A 20,085-nucleotide genomic window follows, 5' to 3' on the forward strand; every position below is an offset into this window, starting at 1 on the left:
CTTCTCATAGATGAACCCAGATTGAGACATAATTTTTACTACTGGTGCCATTGTTGTAAGTAGAAATTGCAGAGAATAACTTGAAGGTTTTGCAGAGAGTAAATGGTAAAAGCTTTGAAGTTTCAAGAAAGCGTAAAGTAAAAATGAAAAATCAGAAGGGCTTATATACTTTCTCAAATTAAAAAGCATAAATAAAAGATTAAACAATAAATATATGTTAGTGAATTTCAGCCGTTTAAGAATAAACTGTAAGTATTCTAAAAACTACCTTTAAAACAAATATATACAGCTGTATGTATGAGTATCAACGGTTAAGAAAATAGAATCAACGGCTGTGAAACACCTGAATCGACTGATGTGACATTTCAACGGATAAAGTAAACTGTCATCCGTTGAAAGGTACTTCAGTTTTATCCGTTGACGGATAAAAATTCCAGAAATGTATATGTCTTTCAACGGATAATGAACATCCGTTGACAGAACAATTTTAACTTTCAACGGATAGGAAATATCCGTTGATGGAATAATCTGTGTTAAAAAGTCAAATTTGTTCTAGCAACTAATACATTTCAGGCTTCAATTCAAATTGCAATTAGGACATAAATTTTATGAGTAATTAAGCATACCTAGCTCACTTACCAATCTTGTGAATGTTGATTCATCAAGTGGCTTGGTAAATATGTCTGCAATTTGTTGTTCACTTGGAACAAAATGTAGTTCCACTGTACCATTCATGACATGTTCTCTGATGAAGTGGTACTTGATATCAATGTGCTTGGTCCTTGAGTGCTGCACAGGATTCTCTGTTATGGCTATGGCACTTGTGTTGTCACAAAAGATAGGAATTATATCAACATGAAGTCCATAATCAAGGAGTTGATTCCTCATCCATAACACTTGAGAGCAACAACTTCCAGCAGCAATGTATTCAGCCTCAGCTGTAGAAGTAGAGACTGAATTTTGCTTTTTGCTAAACCATGATACAAGCTTGTTTCCCAGGAATTGGCAGGAGCCTGTTGTACTTTTCCTGTCTATTTTGCAACCTGCATAGTCTGTATCTGAATAACCAATTAGATCAAAGCCAGATTCTCTAGGATACCAAATACCTAAATTTGGTGTACCCTTGAGATATCTGAAAATCCTCTTGATAGCAATTAAGTGAGACTCCCTAGGATCAGCTTGAAATCTAGCACACAGACATGTAGCAAACATTATATCTGGTCTACTGGCAGTTAAATATAAAAGTGAACCAACCATGCCTCTATAACTTGTAATGTCCACAGACCTTTCAGTCTTATTCAACTCAAGTTTGGTGGCAGTGGCCATGGGAGTTTTTGCAGATGAACATTCCATTAAGTCAAACCTTTTTAGAAGATCATGAATATATTTAGTTTGACTAATAAAAATTCTATCACTAACTTGTTTAACTTGTAAACCAAGAAAATAGGTTAGTTCTCCCATCAGGCTCATTTCATACTTACTTTGCATTAGCTTAGCAAACTTTTTGCAAAGTTTATTATCTTTAGAACCAAATATTATGTCATCTACATAAATTTGAACAAGTATACTAGAGCCATTAACATTCCTAAAGAAGAGAGTTTTATCAACAGTACCTCTAGTGAAGTGATTCTCCAAAAGGAATTTTGATAGGGTTTCATACCAGGCTCTAGGTGCTTGCTTCAGTCCATAGAGTGCTTTCAACAGATAATACACATAGTCTGGAAAATTTGGATCTTCAAACCCTGGAGGTTGACTTACATAGACTTCTTCCTCCAATTTCCCATTTAGAAATGCACTCTTGACATCCATTTGATAGACTTTGAAATTGGCATGGGCTGCATAGGCTAGAAAAATTCTGATGGCTTCAAGTCTTGCAACAGGAGCATATGTTTCATCAAAATCTATTCCCTCTTGTTGAGAATAGCCTTTAGCAACCAATCTGGCTTTATTCCTTATGACGATGCCATTTTCATCCATCTTGTTTCTGAATACCCATTTTGTGTCAATAGGACTCTTGTTCTTTGGTTTGGGTACCAGCTTCCAAACTTTATTTCTCTCAAATTGGTTCAGCTCTTCCTGCATAGCTAATATCCAATCTGGATCCAATAAAGCTTCTTCCACTTTCTTAGGTTCCTCCTGAGATAGAAAACTACTATACAGACATTCATCTTGAGTAGCTTTTCTTGTTTGCACTTTAGATGATGCATCACCAATGATCAGTTCAAAGGGATGATTCTTGGTCCATTTCCTTTGAGGTGGAAGATTTGCTCTAGATGAGGTGGCCTCAGTATTGTCATGATGTGAGACAGAGTGTTGATTAGTTGAAACTCCCCCTGAGTTGTTGGTTCTTTGCAAGGAATTTGGAGTTCTATCAACTGATGATGTAAATCGATTATCCGTTGATGAACTATGATCAACGGATGCTTCATTTTGTACTTCAACGGATGATGCACTATGTCTTTCAATGGATACTGCATTGCCTCTATCAACGGATGCAGAATTTTGTGCATTATCCAAGGGCATATATTGAATCCCTTTTGAAGTGTCATCTCCATCAATCTCCTCTTCACTATCATCACAATATATCTCAATGTTGTCAAATTTGAGTCTCTCATGGTGTCCCTCATCTGTTAGTCCATCAATCTTTTTATCATCAAACACAACATGCACAGATTCCATAACTATGTTGGTTCTTAGATTGTAGACCCTATAAGATTTTCCAGCTGAGTAACCAACAAATATCCCTTCATCAGCCTTTGCATCAAACTTTCCTTTATGGTCAGATTGATTCCTCAGTATAAAGCATTTACATCCATAGACATGAAGAAAGTTTAGAGTTGGTTTTCTTCTCTTGAACAACTGATAAGGAGTCATGCCTTTAGCTTGATTGATCAAAGAAATATTCTGAGTGTAGCAGGCATAATTAACAGCTTCAGCCCAGAAATGTGTGGGTAACTTTGATTCTTCAAGCATTGTTCTGGCAGCCTCAATCAAAGATCTGTTCTTTCTTTCAACTACCCCATTTTGTTGAGGTGTTCTTGGAGCTGAGAACTCATGCATGATTCCATTTTCTTCACAGAACAGCCTTATTGACAAATTCTTGAACTCAGTTCTATTGTCACTCCTGATATTCCTAACCTTCAAGTCAGGATGATTATTGACTTGCCTGATGTGATTGATAATGATTTCACTTGCTTCATCCTTTGATCCAAGAAAATAGACCCATGAAAACTTTGAGAAATCATCTACAATCACTAAGCAATATCTTTTTCTTGCAATTGACAATACATTGACTGGTCCAAACAAATCCATATGCAGCAGCTGTAATGGTTCATCAATTGTTGTTTCAAGCTTCTTTTTGAATGATGTTTTCCTTTGTTTGCCTTTCTGACAAGCATCACACAAACCATCTCTTGAGAATTCAACAAGAGGAATTCCTCTGACTAAGTCCTTTTTGACTAGATCATTCATTGTCTTGAAATTCAAATGGGATAGCTTCTTGTGCCATAACCAACTTTCAACTGGACTCGCTTTGCTGAAGAGACAAGTAATAGATTCTGCATCTGTAGAGTTGAAGTCAGCTAAGTACACATTCCCTTTTCTAACTCCAGTTAGAACCACTTTGTTGTCTTTCTTGCTGGTGACAACACAGGCTTCTGAATTGAAGGAAATTGTATTCCCTCTATCACATAGTTGACTGATACTCAGTAAGTTGTGCTTGAGACCATCAACTAATGCAACTTCATCAATGATGACATTCCTTGTTGAAATCAAGCCATATCCCATAGTAAACCCTTTGTTGTCATCTACAAAGGTTATGCTAGGACCAGCTTTCTCCTTACACTCAGTGAGCAGGGAGAAATCTCCTGTCATGTGTCTTGAACAGCCACTGTCCAAGTACCATAGATTTTTTCTTTTTCCCTGCACACCATAAAATCAATCAAGTTGATTTTGGTACCCAAGTTTCCTTGGGTCCATTCCTGTTAGCCTTTCTCCTAGACTTCATTCCTCCTGCATCTTTAGACTTAGGTAACTTTGAGTCAACCTTGATCTTAGATGTAGTTGGTTGAGGTGTAGGGTTAGTCACAGAATCATTTAGCACATTTGGAATTTGATAAGGCATGGATTGTGCAAGCATGTTATTCCACATTGGCATATTGTATGGCATTTGAGGCATACTAAATGCAGCAAGATAAGGATTGTTAAAATATGGCATGTTTGCAAAATGTGCATAAGGATTCTGTTGAGACATAACAGGCATAGCATGCAGAGGTGATGCAGACATATTAGGCATGGAAGAGGGTACAGGTATGGGAGTTTTCTTAATAGATTTGCAATTAGCAGATAGATGATTAACACTACTACAATGCACACAGCTTTTTCTAGGAGCATACTTATCAGGTGTGTAATTGTTATGTTTGTTAACCCCTACCTTCCCATTTCTATTAGATTTCCTTTTAGTTTCCTTTTTATCCTCAACCACTTTGAGCCTATTCTTTAACTGTTCTAAGGTCATGTGTCCTATATTCACCTTACTGAAATCTTTGGATGTGCTTGCTTCTCCTTTGACAAAGTTCTTGGAAGGTGAACCAAACTTTTTGTTGAGTTTCTTTAAATTTTCACTTTTAGAAACATCTGCCTGTTTTAATTGAGAAACCTTCAACGGATGCTCCTTTTCTTCCTTCAACGGATAACTTTCATCATCCGTTGATTCCACATCCGTTGACAGCGCATCAATTAATTCCAGTTTCTTTTTGTTTTTATCCTAGGCAGTCTCACAGAATGATTCAATTCCTTGGACCTTGGAAATTTGAGCACTAACATCCCTAGATGTCTTCCAGACTTTAATCACCTCTTGCTCTCTCTCTAATTGATTGGAAAGTATTTCTACTTTCTTAACAGATTCAGCTAGTTCATTTTCAACAGATATACAATGTAGCTTAGTTTTCTCTAGGTCAATCAACTTATCTTCTAACACAGCATTTCTATTACTTAAAAACAGATTGATCTCTTTAATCCTACTATTTTCTTTAGCAAGAGATTTAAGAGACACACGCAAATGATACAATTCAGTAGACATGTCATTAAAAGCATCATTGCACTCTTCTTTAGTAAGCTGTGTTAAATCAATAGTGATTACCTGGTTGCTTGATGAACTAACTTCATTTTCCTCAGAATCAGCCATGAGAGCCAAGTTGACATATTCCACATCTTCATCCTCTTCTTCTCCATCAGCTGCCCAGTCTTTTTCTTGAGTAATGAAAGCCCTCTCCTTTTGCTTGAGCAGATCAAAATATTTCTTTTTGTAATCTACTTGGTCAAATTTCTTCTTTTCAGAAGTTGGCTTTCTGCACTCACTTGCAAAGTGTCCACTTATACCATAATTGAAATACTTGAACTTGGATTTGTCCACCATGTTCTTATGAGGTTTAGTGGCTCTAGTGTTTTTCCTAAATTTCATCTTTGCAAATCTCCTGGACAGAAATGCAAGATGCTCATCAATACCATCAGAGTCATCTTGGCTGGAGTTGTCTTCATTCTCAGCAACTTGCTCCTTACCCTTGCTTGATTCTGATTTGCTTGTGCCATCTTTGGAGTTTGATGTAGATCTCACAGTTTCTTGTCTGCATTCTTTTTCATTTTCAGCTACCAAGGCAACTGAACCTCCTTTCTTTCTTCCCTTCTCCAATACCTCATCCTGTTCCAGCTCTAGTTCATAAGTCTTCAAGATTCCATATAATTATTCAAGAGTGAAGTCCTTATAATCTTGAGAGTTTCTCAAGGAGACAGTCATGGGTTTCCATTCCTTTGGCAAGGATCTTAAAAATTTAAGATTTGAATCCTTCACCTGGTACACTCTACCATACAGCTTCAGTCCATTCAACAGCTTTTGGAATCTATTGAATGTGTCATTTAAAGATTCATTTTCTTCAAAATGAAAATACTCATACTGTTGAATGAGAAGCTGCATTTTGTTTTCTTTTACTTGTTCTGTACCTTCACACAGTAGCTGAGCTGTGTCCCAAACCTCTTTGGCAGTTGTGCAATTTATCACATTATCAAACATATCCTTGTCAAGACCATTAAACAAAATGTTCATAGCCTTCTTATCCTTGTGGACTTCTTCTGTGTCTTCCATTGTCCATTCTGCTCTAGGTTTTGGAATGGATTGACCAACATCAATTGTGGCCGTAGCAACTGTGGCTACTTTGTGGGAATGTGAGGACCATTCTCAATGCAGTTTACATAACCTTCATCTTGGGAGAGTAGATGAAGGTGCATTTTCACCTTCCAATGGTGATAACTGTCTTTGTCAAGAACTGGGATTTTTACTCCAATATCCTTCTTACTCATCTTTGTTAGTTTCCAAGATCTTTAAACTCTATGTGTGTCAAGAGCTTGCTCTGATACCAATTGTTATTCCTAGTGGACTAACAATGAGATTTACAGAAGGGGGGTTGAATGTAAATCTCAAAACTTTTTCAAGTTTTGAGCAGTTTTGAAGGCTTTGTGTTCAAGATAAACAAGTGTGTGAATTGCTTTAAGCTAATACAGATATATATATATTCAAGCACTAATGTAAAGAACACAACAGACCTTAAAAACTTTTCTGGTGGATTGTTGTTCCACCAGAGATGGTATTTCAGAAAATATGTGATTCAAGATGTTGATCACAGCTGCATCCTAGTACAAACTAGATAATTTTTCTCTCAAGATTTTTCTAAACAGCACTGGAAAAATTCTCATCTAATTACTAGCTGCTACTTGGTTTATATATCACCAAGTGTACAAGTGAAGACAAAGATAAAAATACAATAATAAAATAAGTTCTCCACTTGTTTCTTCTCCATATCACTCAAGTACTTTGTTGACTATTACCTCTTTGTACTAGAGTAGAACGGCTGCTTTTTCTGATGTTCCTGAAATTAGGCTTCCACATTTCAGTTATCTCTGACAACCCATGTGCCTCTGTCTGCTGTTACAACTACCACTTATCAACTGCTATTTAACAGAACATCCGTTGAAGCCTTCATCTGTTGATGGCTTTATCCGTTGATGTGTTAGCAGTTGAAGCTCTATCCGTTGAAGCTTTAGAGACATCCGTTGAAGCTTTGTTTCTCATCCGTTGAAGGTCTTTAAGACATCCGTTGATACCACTTCATTTATACAAAATTACAAGGCATGAAATATTTACAATTGGCCTTCCTATTTGCATATCTTCTGGTAGTCAACATGACTTATATTTTCTCTCAACTTCTAAGAATTACATCTTAAATACAGAGACTGAAATGTGCTACAACACTAGACTTATTTCTAAGTAAAGCTGCACCATCAACGGATAGCCAAAGTGATCTTATCCGTTGAGGCTGCAAACACTAAACTTCTACTTAAGTGTTTTGTTAAACATATCATCAAACTAATGCACATATATTCCTAACAATACCACTTCACCTCAAGCAAAAAATTCTTCTTTTTAGCTGTATTCATATTAGGAGGCATTATATTGCTGACAAGATAGTTCACAATATCTGCGAACCATGGCTCTTCCTCCTGAACTGCAAACAACTGCTCATCAGGAAAAGATTCGTTGATCAATGTCTTATCATGTGAAGTAGACTCGGGATTCTCCAATCTAGAGAGATGGTCAGCTACTTGATTCTCAGTACCTTTTCGATCCTTGATCTCTAACTCAAATTCATGTAGCAAGAGTACCCAACGAATGAGTCTAGGCTTCGAATCCTTCTTGGAAACCAAATAGCGAATGACCGCATGATCAGTGAACACTGTCACCTTTGTCCCAAGCAAATAAGATCGAATTTTTTCGAAACCAAAGACTATAGCCAAGAGCTCCTTCTCAGTAGTGGTGTAGTTTATTTGAGCTCCATTTAAAGTCTTACTAGCAGAGTAAACCACATGAAAGAGATTATTCTTGCGCTGCCCAAGAACTGCGCCCACCGCATAATCACTGGCGTCATACATCATCTCAAAAGGCTCTGTCCAATCAGGTGCTGTAATAACTGGTGTAGTTATCAAACTCTTCTTGAGCATCTCGAATGCCGTCAAACATTCATCATCAAATTTGAAAGGCACATCCTTCTCAAGCAAGTTGCACAACGGCTTAGATATCTTCGAAAAATCCTTGATGAAACGCCGATAAAACCCCGCATGACCAAGAAAACTACGGATTTCTTTCACAGAAATATGTGGTGGAAGATTTTCAATGACTCCCACCTTGTCTTTGTCCACCTCAAGACCCTTGCTAGAGACCTTATGCCCAAGAATAATGCCTTCACGCACCATAAAGTGACATTTTTCCCAATTGAGCACCAAATTAGTTTCCACACACCTTTTGAGCACTGCATGAAGATTATTCAAACATTCATCATACGAATGTCCAAAGACGGAGAAGTCGTCCATGAACACCTCGTCATTATTCCCAATCATATCAGAGAATATAGCCATCACACATCTCTGAAAAGTGGCTGGTGCGCCATATAAGCCAAACAAAACTCTGTGAAAAGCAAACGTGCCAAATGGACAAGTGAAGGTAGTCTTTTCTTGATCCTATGGTGCAATACATATCTGATTATACCCCGAATAGCCATCCAGAAGACAATAATACTCATGACCGGCCAACCTGTCAAGCATCTGATCAATAAATGGAAGAGGGAGGTGATCCTTCCTTGTGACCTTGTTCAACTTTTTGTAGTCCATGCATACCCTCCATCCTGTGACTATTCGAGTGGGGATGAGCTCGTTCTTCTCATTTGCTACCACAGTAATACCTCCTTTCTTAGGTACACATTGCACAGGGCTCACCAAGAACTGTAAGAAATAGGATATATGATTCCTGCATCCATCCACTTCAGAATTTCTTTCTTCACCACTTCTTTCATGATAGGATTAAGTCTGCGTTGTTGCTCAACATTCGGCTTACTACCCTCCTCTAGCAGAATTTTATGCATGCAGTACGAAGGGCTGATCCCCTTGATGTCTGCTATAGTCCATCCGATAGCCGATTTGAATTCTCTCAAGATCCTCAAGAGCTTGTCCTCCTCACTCCTGAAAGGTCAGATGCAATTATAACAGGTAAAGTAGATGCATCACCTAAAAAAGCATACCTCAAGTGTTCAGACAATGGTTTAAGCTCCAAGGTAGGTGCTTCCTCAATAGATGGTTTGAGCTTTCCATCAGCATTTTTTAGGTCAGAAGTACCAAGAGATTCAAATGGCATGTCTAGCTTTCGCCTCCAAGGAGAAGCATTTAGATATTATAGTTGCTCATTGACATCCTCATCATCACTGCCAAAGTCCCCCACTAAGGCTTTCTCTAATGCATCAGACATTAGCATATGATCAAGTTCTGAAATAACCGCAAAATCAATCAAATCCACTTTTAAGCACTCCTCATCTTCTGTAGGGAATTTTATTGCTTTGAATACATTGAATATCACATCCTGATCCTGCACCCTCATAGTAAGTTCACCCTTCTGCACATCAATCAAGGTACGACCTGTAGCCAAGAAAGGTCTCTCTTTCTCGAAATCCAGAATAACAAAGTCAGCAGGAAAGAAGAGCTTATCCATCTTTACTAGCACATCCTCCACTATGCCTCGTGGGTATGTAATAGAACGATCAGCCAATTGTAGAGACATGTAGGTGGGCTTTGGATCAGGAAAATTTAACTTTTTGAAGATAGAAAACGGCATCAGATTGATGCTTGCTCCCAAATCACACAGGTACTTTTCAAAAGATAACTTGCCGATGGTGCAAGGAATGGTGAAGCTACCTGGATCTTTAAGCTTTGGAGGTAATTTTTGTTGCAGCACAACACTGCACTCTTCCGTTAGAGCAACGGTCTCAAGGTCATCCAGTTTCACCTTCCTTAAAAGAGTACTCTTCATAAATTTCGCATAACTAGGCATTTGCTCCAGAGCCTCAGCGAAAGGTATATTGATGTGAAGTTTCTTGAACACCTCCAGAAACTTACCAAACTGTTTATCTAACTTTTGTTGTTGCAATCTCTTAGGGAAAGGTGGTGGAGAGCTATTTTTCCCCTGTATTACCCTCAGGCAGAGTGTGTTCAACAGTAGTCTTCCTTGGTTCCGCCGCTTTCTCCTTTTGCTTATCTTCTTCATCACCAACTTGACCTTCTCCGTCTTTTGCTTTTTCAGCATCAGCAACTTTTCCAGACCTTAAGGTAATAGCCTTGACTTGCTCTTTAGCTTTCTTTCTGCCTGGCACTTCAGTATCACTAGGAAGTGTGTCAGGTTGACGATTGAGCACTGCATAGGCTATTTGACCGATCTGATTTTCCAAGGTATTGATAGAAACAGCCTGACTTTTGCACAACAGCTTAAGTTCCTCAAAATCAGCACTAGAAGGTGGAGCTGCACCTCCTTGTTGAGGATACGATTGTCTTTGAGCATAATGTTGTGGTTGCTGGAATCCAGGTGGATTAAACTGTTTACTTACGCCTTGCTGATATGGTTGCTGAATAGCATTCTGATTATTACTCCAGCTGAAATTTGGATGATTTCTGTTGTTAGGATGATAAGTAGCTGGCACAGGCTGCTGCGGTCGCTGATAATTGTTCACATACTGCACAGATTCATTAATAAGAGAACATTGATCCGTAGCATGAGAACCTGCACAAAACTCACAGACCATAGCTATCTGATTGACTCCATAAGTGGCTAAAGAATCGACCTTCATAGACAGCTTGGAGCTGCGCTGCAATAGCTGTAGCTGCATCAACTTCCAGAATACCTGCTACCTTCCCAGACATCATCCTTTGAGTTGGGTTTTGATGCTCATTTGCATCCATAGTCTCAATAAGATTATAAGCCTCAGTATAGCTTTTGGCCCACAAGGCGCCTCCAGCTGCTGCATCGAGCATGGGCCGAGATTGGGCCCCCAAACCATTATAGAACCCAGTGATCACCATCCAATCAGGCATACCATGATGTGGACACTTTCTCAACATCTCCTTGTAGCGCTCCCAAGCTTCACATATAGATTCTATAGGTTGCTGCGCGAACTGAGTAAGAGCACTCCTCATAGCCGCAGTCTTCGCCATTGGATAGAACTTCACCAGAAACTTCTGCGCAAGATCTTGCCAAGTAGTGATGGACCCAGCTGGTTCAGAATGTAACCAGTCCTTAGCTTTATCCCTCAGTGAGAATGGGAAAAGCCTCAGCTTGATAGCCTCATCAGTCACACCATTATATTTGAAAGTACTACAGATCTCGACAAAATTCCTGATGTGCATGTTGGGGTCTTCAGTCGCAGCACCTCCGAAAGAAACGGAATTCTGCACCATCTGAATGGTACCCAGCTTGATTTCAAAGTTATTGGCCTCAATAGCCGGATGCATGATGCTTGACTGAATGTCATCAATTTTAGGTCGAGAAAAGTCCATAAGAGCTGGATCTGCCGGAACTATACGATCACCCATGATTACTGGTTCTTTCTGCTCACTTTCTGTATCTGAATCTTCAAAATCAATCTTCTCTGGAATACCAAGAACTTCGTCTGTCTCATCAGCTGTATCTAAAGTCCTTTTGCGAGTACGAGAACGTGTTTGCATAAACGCTCGCTAAAGTACCTGAAACATGATCGGAAATAATAAGTAACAAGTCTTAATCAATGAGTCCTAATGACCACTGATGGTAAGTACATAAACTAAACAAATACGCCGAGTCCCCGACAGCGGCGCCAAAAACTTGTTAGGGCGAAAATACGCGCTAATAATACCCGCAAGTATACACATTAGCAAGTAATATAGAATACTTTCTAGTTCGTTCCCACAAAGACTCAGACTAATTATGTTCAATTAACACTCACTCACCAATGTATAATTACTTCTCAATGTTAAGACAATAACACTTAGATTTGATTAACTAATTATTAATTACAATTAACTAGGAGAATTAAGCACTTAATTGACACTTGAATTAACAATATTAAAACACACATGAGATCACAACTTCATTACTACTTCCTTCAATTATTATTGTTGTTACCCTTAGCATGTAACAGTGATGATATTAATCGAACAACACGAAACTGATAAAAGCCAGCTTTCATTGTACTAATACCATTCTACCAAGCATCCACAATTAAGATAGAAGTTGAATAGGCATCAATTATGTTGAGACCCTATATGTCTACAGAATTTGACAATATAACGATTTAAGCACAAGTTATTCCTTATGATTACACAGGGTAAGTAAAACGGTTAGAGATACCCACTAATCATGCATACATATACATGAACCTATGCTAGCATGGCAAGTTCTAAACCTCAAGATCCACCGTCGCTTCACAAGAGATTAACACCCTATCTTATATGTTCGCGACGCACATAAGACGAATAAGCACAACCAATACTAGATATCATACAATCATCACACACTAAGGTATTAAACAACTAAGTAAAGAATTCCATAGTAAATCCGTTACGACCCCATGATCATGATTAGCCCATGATTGAACTCATCGTCACCATGGGTTCATATGAAAACATGATAATAACACACGAGAATAATAACTAAAACTACTTATATTAAACCAGAGTACGTCACAAGAGTAAATAGGTTCAAAGCAAAGAAAACTAGCATCCAACGTTACAACGAAATAAAGAATCACAAGAAAATATGCTTCCTCTTCATTGCGATGTGCTAAAACGGTCTTCTCCCTTATCTCCTTGCTCCTTGATTAATACTACGATTCAACACACGTGAAACATCTCTGAAAACTACTTATATAGGAGTCCTACAAAACCCAGCTATCTCAGAAGTTGGAAGCTCAACAGAATTAGGAGTCTAAAATAATTATTTTAATTTTCCGTCCCTGAGCGACCGCTCAACATTCCTGAGCGGGCGCTCAGTTTCCTGAGCGGGCGCTCAGACCCCTTCTGGAAAAAACTCTGTTTTTGCTCCCGTTCTTTGCTGCATTCTGCTCCCATCTTCCCACGCGCAATGCCAAACACATACCAAGGCTTATTCTTGATGAAATCTCTCCACAAATGCAAGTCATACCCTGAAATGCACAAACACTAGAAAAACGCATCAAATACACAAAATACTTGATTTCAAGATACCAATTTAAGCTATTATAAGACGTTTCAAGTGGTATAAAATGCCACTTATCACACATACACCAAAGAAAGAACAGGACGATTTCTTTGATGATGGTATATCCTTGGGGTGAAATTTGGTCATGGTTAAAAGACCATCTTCGTACGAAAAAATGACAATTTTACCGCATTTTAACACTTTTGTTACTAAAATCCCACAATCATAGATCTATGGCCAATAATACCCTTCTATTAAGCTAATACCAAATGCGTATTAGAATATTTACCTGACCCACTATAACCCCTACACTCCCACTTCTTTACCCATAATAAATAATATATAATTTGTGTTTGGGAGCTCGAAAACCAATAAAACAACCTTGCAAAAAGTTGTATTTGTGTGTTAAAACAGTGTGGGTGTACATACACATACATACACGCAGTCTTAATACGCATCTGAAACAAGGGTATTGCATATTACCCAAAACTCAAATGCGCAATATCAACACACTTACAAATAATACTCATTGGAGAAATGCGTATCATTATTACCCTTCTAAAGAATGCGTAACAGGATGGTATATATGGCCATGATTATGCGCGAATGGTATTATTGTCACAAGTGTTTAAAAAAATGTTATTTATGGCCATCACCCTCTTGGTACTAGGCAGTATATGTCAATGTAGTAATCCAAACCAAACTCTGATGCTTCGTTCAAGAACCCGGAAGTAGGGAATGCGAGGATGAGATACACGCAGACCTTGCCGAGAGGTTGGCCGAGAGTGAGATGTACACTAACCTTGACGAGAACGTAATATATATATATATAGGGGCTACTCTCATAAAAACCAATTTAAAATAGAAACTAGAAACCAAATAATTTTTTTAAAAAAACTAATTCGAAATATAACACATATGGTATGCAATTCGATCGTTGAGAGATGTAGAAAAATATAGTGAAATCGGATTTAAAAAAAACTTACGGTTTGACGGGAAAAATCAAATTAAAAACGGAGGGGAAAAGCTGAAATTGGATATATGAGGGTGCAGAGTAGTTGGGTGGGGTAATTTAGGGGACCATTATATTAGGTAGATCTAATGGCTTAGATTGGTTCCTAGTTTTTATTTTAATTTTAGTTTGGATTTGATAATTCCCATATATATATATGGCTAGTCCAATAAAAACCAATTTAGAATAGAAACTAGAAACCAAATAATTTTTTTTTTAAATATTTCGAAATATAACACATATGGTATGCAAATCGATCATTGAGAGATGTATAAAAATACAGTGAAATCGGATTTTAAAAAAAAACTTACGGTTTGACGGGAAAAATCAAATTAAAAAAGGAGGGGAAAAGCTGAAATTGGGTGTGGGAGGGTGCAAAGTAGTTTGGTGAGGTGATCTAAGGGGGCCATTATATTAAGTTGATCTAATGGCTTAAAATTAGTTTCTAGTTTCTATTTTAATTTTAGTTTCTATTTGATCATCTCCCTATGTATATATATATATATATATGGGGTTACTCCAATAGAAACCAATTTAGAATAGGAACTAGAAATCAAATAATTTTTTTTTAAATTAATTCGAAATATAACACATATGGTATGCAAATCGATCGTTGAGTGATGTAGAAAAATACCGTGAAATCAGATTTAAAAAAAAATTTACGGTTTGACGGGAAAAATCAAAATTAAAAACAGAGGGGAAAAGCTGAAATTGGGTGTGAGAGGGTGCAAAGTAGTTGAATGGGGTGATTTAGGGGAACCATTAGATTCAATAGATCTAATGGCTTAGATTGATTACTAGTTTCTATTTTATATTTAGTTTTTATTTGGAAACTAGGAACCAATCTAAGCCATTAGATCTACATAATCTAAGGGTCCCCCTAAATCACCCCACCCAACTACTCTGCACCCTCCCACACCCAATTTCAGCTTTCCCCTCCGTTTTTAATTTGATTTTTCCCGCCAAACCGTATTTTTTTAAAAAAATCTGATTTCACATATTTTTCTACATCTCTCCACGATCGATTTGCATACCATATGTGCTATATTTCGAATTAGTTTTTTTAAAAAAATTATTTGATTTCTAGTTTATATTCTAAATTGGTTTCTATTGGAGTAGCCCCTATATATATATAGTGTGCGTTTGAGAAATTTTAAAATAAGTAACTTATGACTTAAAATGATTAAGTGCAAAATAAGTGATAAGTTGATAAATACTTATAAGTTCTATAAGTGTTTTGATAAATTTACTTATAAGTCAGAAGTTTTTTTACTTAAATGAATTAAAACAAATAATTATTAAATACAATTATCTTAGTTCATGAATCTTAAATTAGAAAATATTTAAAAATTTATATTTTAAAATTAAAACTTTAGAAAAAAGTGAAAAAATGAAAATAAGTTGGAAAAAAGTATGTCACTGCCAACTTTCAACTTATCAGCTTATAAGTTATAAATTCAGCTTATAATTTGGGTCGAGAAACACTCGTCGTTAAGCTGTTACGGGCTTATAAGTCATAAGTGGCTTATAAATATAGTGCAAACCAAGCCCATAATCCAGAACTTTACGGCATATCTTTAAAATGCTTTCATTCAAACGGTAGGATATTACTTGTATCCAAGAGACCTAATTGACCTTTGGAGCAAATGGCAAGGCATTTGAAGAAATGAATTTGGAATATAGCTATAGGCCAATCATGCTTCAAGTCTATTAGTATTATTAACATCAACTTGGACAGCATTTATTTAAGTATGTTGCCCCTCCCCTCCTGTCTCTTGGAGTTGGATGTTGCTTAATCACTCCTCTTCTCACATAATCAAACCTACTCTAACCCTAACAACACATTCTTAAATTTTAATTAATTTGTTTTTCAGCAGATAGGCCACTGCTTACCCTTTTTTTTATTATTATTCTGTCAACTTGGCCTGTGTTCCTTGAGGCCATCTCCAACTGTTGTGATCCAAAAATCCAAATTTGGATCACCAACTGATCAAAATACTGATCTAAATTTCTGAGCAACTCCAACAGTGTGATCCAATATTTGATTTAAATTACTTTTTACATATAATAATATATAAATATCATATTAAGCATTTTTATCTTAAATTTATCATTTAATCATTATCAACAATTTATATAATATTTTATAAATTAATTAAATCAAAAAAAATTAATGCACATAAAAATATAAAAATTGTGCATTTAATTCACGAAAAACACGTTTATTGCAATAATTAACTTACAAAATATCATTAATACACACTAATTTTCCGAATTAGTACATTTCTCCCACAAATGCTCAATTAATATATCTCTAAGTGCAATATGCCTCTTTATTTTTTATTTTTAAATTTTAATGAAATTATATTTTCTTATTATTTTAAGTTTTATTTTAAAAATAATTTTTTTTAACTATTAATTATATTCTGTTATTAATTATATAATTAAATAATCAAAAATCAATTTAAAATCTCATAAACTATAAATAACAAAACCATTATTTTATATTAAACCAAGTGATCCAAATTTGGATCAGTAAACAGTAGTGATGGATCACAATTTGGATCACTGTTGGAATGAAATTTGGGATAATCTGCTCAAATTTGGATTTTTAGATCACCGTTGTATTTGTCCTGACACTGTGATACACTTTTGCTCTCGTCGAAAACAAAATAGGTATTTTGGGTGTGTTTATTTAACTAGCAAAAAAATAAAATATAATTGCTTAAATTATTATATCTTTATTTCATTTCATTGAAATCTAATATTAATTTTTATTCAATCTTTAGTTATTTTGGAAATTTTAAGTGAATTGATTGATTTTTTTTAATATTCAAAATTTATCATGGGAGTTATTTACGAGTATATAAATACAAAATTAGCCTGTCGACCTCATAAGGTACGTTACGTGACCCACCTAGATTGTTTATGCATGTGGGACCCTGCACACTTTTGCAACAGCCTACATTCCACGTGCATACATTATGTTAAATCAGAGTTAATGTAGTAGATGCAAAACTCAACTCAACTCAACTCAACTCAACTGGAGATATAAAAAGAGATAAAGATTTTACGTATGCATTTTTGGAATTTTGCAGTTATATAGGAAGGGAACCTCACTTGTTCAAAATTTCAACTAAGCATTTGTTTCAACTAAGCAGCAGCCAGCAGCTTCAACTTTTCAAGACTTTTTTTCTGGTTTCTCTGTGCTGGTTAGTCAACTTTTTTGATTCTCTTTATTGTCTCAACTCATCTCATGAATATTCATTCTTTTGATTTCTATGTATTCATCTCAAAGTCTTTTTATATGCAGCTTGTTGTTTTTTAAAGATCTGCTTTGCAAATATCAGACAGCCCTTTTAAGTTTCTGGTTTAATATGCTACTATTTCCTGAGCAATTATTAGCAAACCCCAGATTTACATTCTCTTTTTTTGTTGCTGTTTATTGTTTTGAATCTGGGCTTGAAATGGAAACTTGATTACTTCTGTGTAAATGAGTTTTATGTATTAATTTGGTAATATATAGCATAAGGATGGGATTTTTAGTTTAAGAAATTGATTGTGGTGTGTGAATTTATAGCTCCTCTTACAATTGGCTTTTTCGATTTGGGTTGATGGCATTTTAGGTGTTATTATCTAACTGCAAGAAGCCTCGGTTGAGGTCCTCAAGAAATGGCAAACATAGATATTGTAGGAATCTTGAAGGATCTTCCAAATGATGGTGGTGTTCCAAAGACAAAGATTGTGTGCACTCTTGGTCCCGCTTCTCGATCTGTACCTATGGTTGAGAAGCTTTTAAGGGCAGGGATGAATGTTGCGAGATTTAATTTCTCACATGGGACACATGAGTACCATCAGGAGACCTTGAATAATCTCAGGATTGGCATGCAGAACACTGAGATCATGTGCGCTGTGATGCTCGATACCAAGGTCAGTTCTGTTTGTTCATTCTTTTGTTTCTTCATTTAAAAGAGTTATTTAATGCATTTGATTACATATTCTGTATGGATGTCTATAGATCACTATACAAGTTACTTCTGTTTACTTCTATGGGAAAAATAAGGAATTACAATTTACTTCTGTTTCTTTTGTTATTTGAAGATTTAAGCTTATGTTTGTAACATGCTGATTATCTTTCTGATCTGATTGATTCTAATCTGTTACAATTTTTTTAACTTCCCAAATGTCATAAGTAACTTACTATGAGTTTAAATTTGTTACAAGTGCATCCCATCTCTTTGAGAAGTATTACCTGCAAGATCAAAACCCAAATTGACGGTATGATTACTGTTAAAAGGATGCTTGTTTGAATTTTGTCAACTTTCTTATGTAGGGACCTGAGATCCGTACTGGTTTTCTGCGTGACGAAAAACCTATCCAACTGAAGGAAGGACAAGAAATCGCAATTAGCACTGATTACAGCATCAAGGGCGATGAGAAAACTATTTCCATGAGCTACAAAAAATTGCCACTGGACCTCAAGCCTGGAAATACTATCTTGTGTGCTGATGGCACCATCACCTTTTCTGTGCTGTCATGTGATCCAGCTGCTGGAACAGTGAGATGCCGTTGTGAAAATACTGCTATGCTAGGAGAGCGGAAGAATGTGAATCTTCCTGGTGTTGTGGTAGATCTACCCACTCTCACAGAGAAAGACAAGGAAGATATTATGAATTGGGGTGTTCCCAACAATATTGATATGATTGCTCTCTCTTTTGTTCGGAAGGGTTCAGATCTTGTTAATGTCCGCAAGTTACTTGGACCTCATGCCAAGAATATACAGTTGATGTCAAAGGTATGCTTTCCCTGTCGGTGTGTAAGTTTGACATGGTGTGTGTTCTATCGCAAAATTGTGTTGTTTTCCTGCTAAATCTTTTCCGGAGCCTTTCTTTCCGCAGAGTTACTTTTACTAGCGCCCCAAATATTATGAGATTTTATGTTCCATTGTTGTTACTGTGTCTTATTATTGCTTAAATTGTTGAAGGTTGAGAACCAAGAGGGGGTTGTCAACTTTGATGAGATCTTGCGTGAGACAGACTCATTCATGGTTGCACGTGGTGACCTTGGGATGGAAATCCCTGTTGAAAAGATCTTCTTGGCACAGAAAATGATGATATACAAGTGTAATCTTGCTGGCAAGCCTGTGGTAACTGCCACTCAAATGCTTGAATCAATGATTAAGTCTCCACGTCCAACCCGTGCTGAGGCTACTGATGTCGCCAATGCAGTCCTAGATGGTACTGATTGTGTAATGCTTAGTGGGGAGAGTGCAGCGGGAGCCTATCCAGAGACTGCTGTAAAAATCATGGCCCGAATTTGTATTGAAGCGGAGTCGTCGCTAGACTACAGGACTATATTCAAAGAGATGATAAGAGCAACTCCACTGCCAATGAGCCCACTGGAGAGTCTTGCATCTTCAGCTGTCCGTACAGCTAATAAATCACATGCAAAACTCATCGTTGTGCTGACTTGTGGTGGGACTACAGCCAAATTAGTTGCCAAGTACAGGCCAGCAGTTCCAATACTATCAGTTGTAGTTCCAGAGTTGACAACAGATTCATTTGAATGGATCTGCAGTGCAGAAACTCCAGCAAGGCAAAGTCTGATATACAGGGGCTTGATCCCCCTTCTTGCAGAAGGATCTTCAAAAGCTACTGATACAGAATCAACTGATGTGATACTGCAAGCTGCTTTAAAGTCGGCAATTAAGAAAGGACTGTGCAAGCCTGGTGATGCTATTGTGGCACTTCATCGTATTGGATCTGCTTCTGTCATTAAGATATGTCTGGTGAAGTAATTGTCCTACCCCTAAATTGGGAACCGTGATTCCAAGAACTGCGGCTTTTATTTTGTTTTATGATCGCTATTTGCTATTTTTGATCTGAGAATTATAGATTTTGTCTTGGATTATGGGCTATACCCCAGATTCTTCAGTTTTGCACCATTTCTAATCTTTTTAGTAAATGTTGAACTTGGTGGTTTTAAATCTTTCATA

General features: G+C 36.8%; 1 protein-coding gene and 1 non-coding gene across 2 annotated transcripts; both read left to right on the forward strand.

The window, feature by feature from the left end:
- The first annotated feature begins 10,957 nt into the window (after positions 1-10,957).
- Positions 10,958-11,064, forward strand: LOC141662675 (small nucleolar RNA R71). The gene has a single exon (XR_012550777.1). It is a non-coding gene; the product is annotated as a small nucleolar RNA R71 (small nucleolar RNA).
- Positions 11,065-17,116: 6,052 nt separating this feature from the next.
- Positions 17,117-19,917, forward strand: LOC141724821 (pyruvate kinase, cytosolic isozyme-like). The gene is made up of 4 exons (XM_074527101.1): positions 17,117-17,302; positions 17,717-18,020; positions 18,424-18,885; positions 19,075-19,917. Exons 2-4 carry the CDS (start codon positions 17,763-17,765, stop codon positions 19,885-19,887), a joined length of 1,533 nt encoding a protein of 510 aa, XP_074383202.1. The 5' UTR covers positions 17,117-17,302; positions 17,717-17,762; the 3' UTR covers positions 19,888-19,917.
- The last annotated feature ends 168 nt before the right edge of the window (positions 19,918-20,085 follow it).

This window comes from Apium graveolens, chromosome 5 (genome assembly GCF_009905375.1).
Source record: "Apium graveolens cultivar Ventura chromosome 5, ASM990537v1, whole genome shotgun sequence".
NCBI classification, from domain to species: domain Eukaryota; kingdom Viridiplantae; phylum Streptophyta; class Magnoliopsida; order Apiales; family Apiaceae; genus Apium; species Apium graveolens.

What these genes read in the sequence shown, in the direction of transcription:
- LOC141724821 (XM_074527101.1), top strand. Translation starts at nt 17,763, where the DNA reads ATGGCAAACATAGATATTGTAGGAATCTTGAAGGATCTTCCAAATGAT. An exon ending in CTGTGATGCTCGATACCAAG is followed by an intron (nt 18,021 to 18,423) that starts GTCAGTTCTGTT and finishes TTTCTTATGTAG; the next exon opens with GGACCTGAGATCCGTACTGG. An exon ending in ATATACAGTTGATGTCAAAG is followed by an intron (nt 18,886 to 19,074) that starts GTATGCTTTCCC and finishes AAATTGTTGAAG; the next exon opens with GTTGAGAACCAAGAGGGGGT.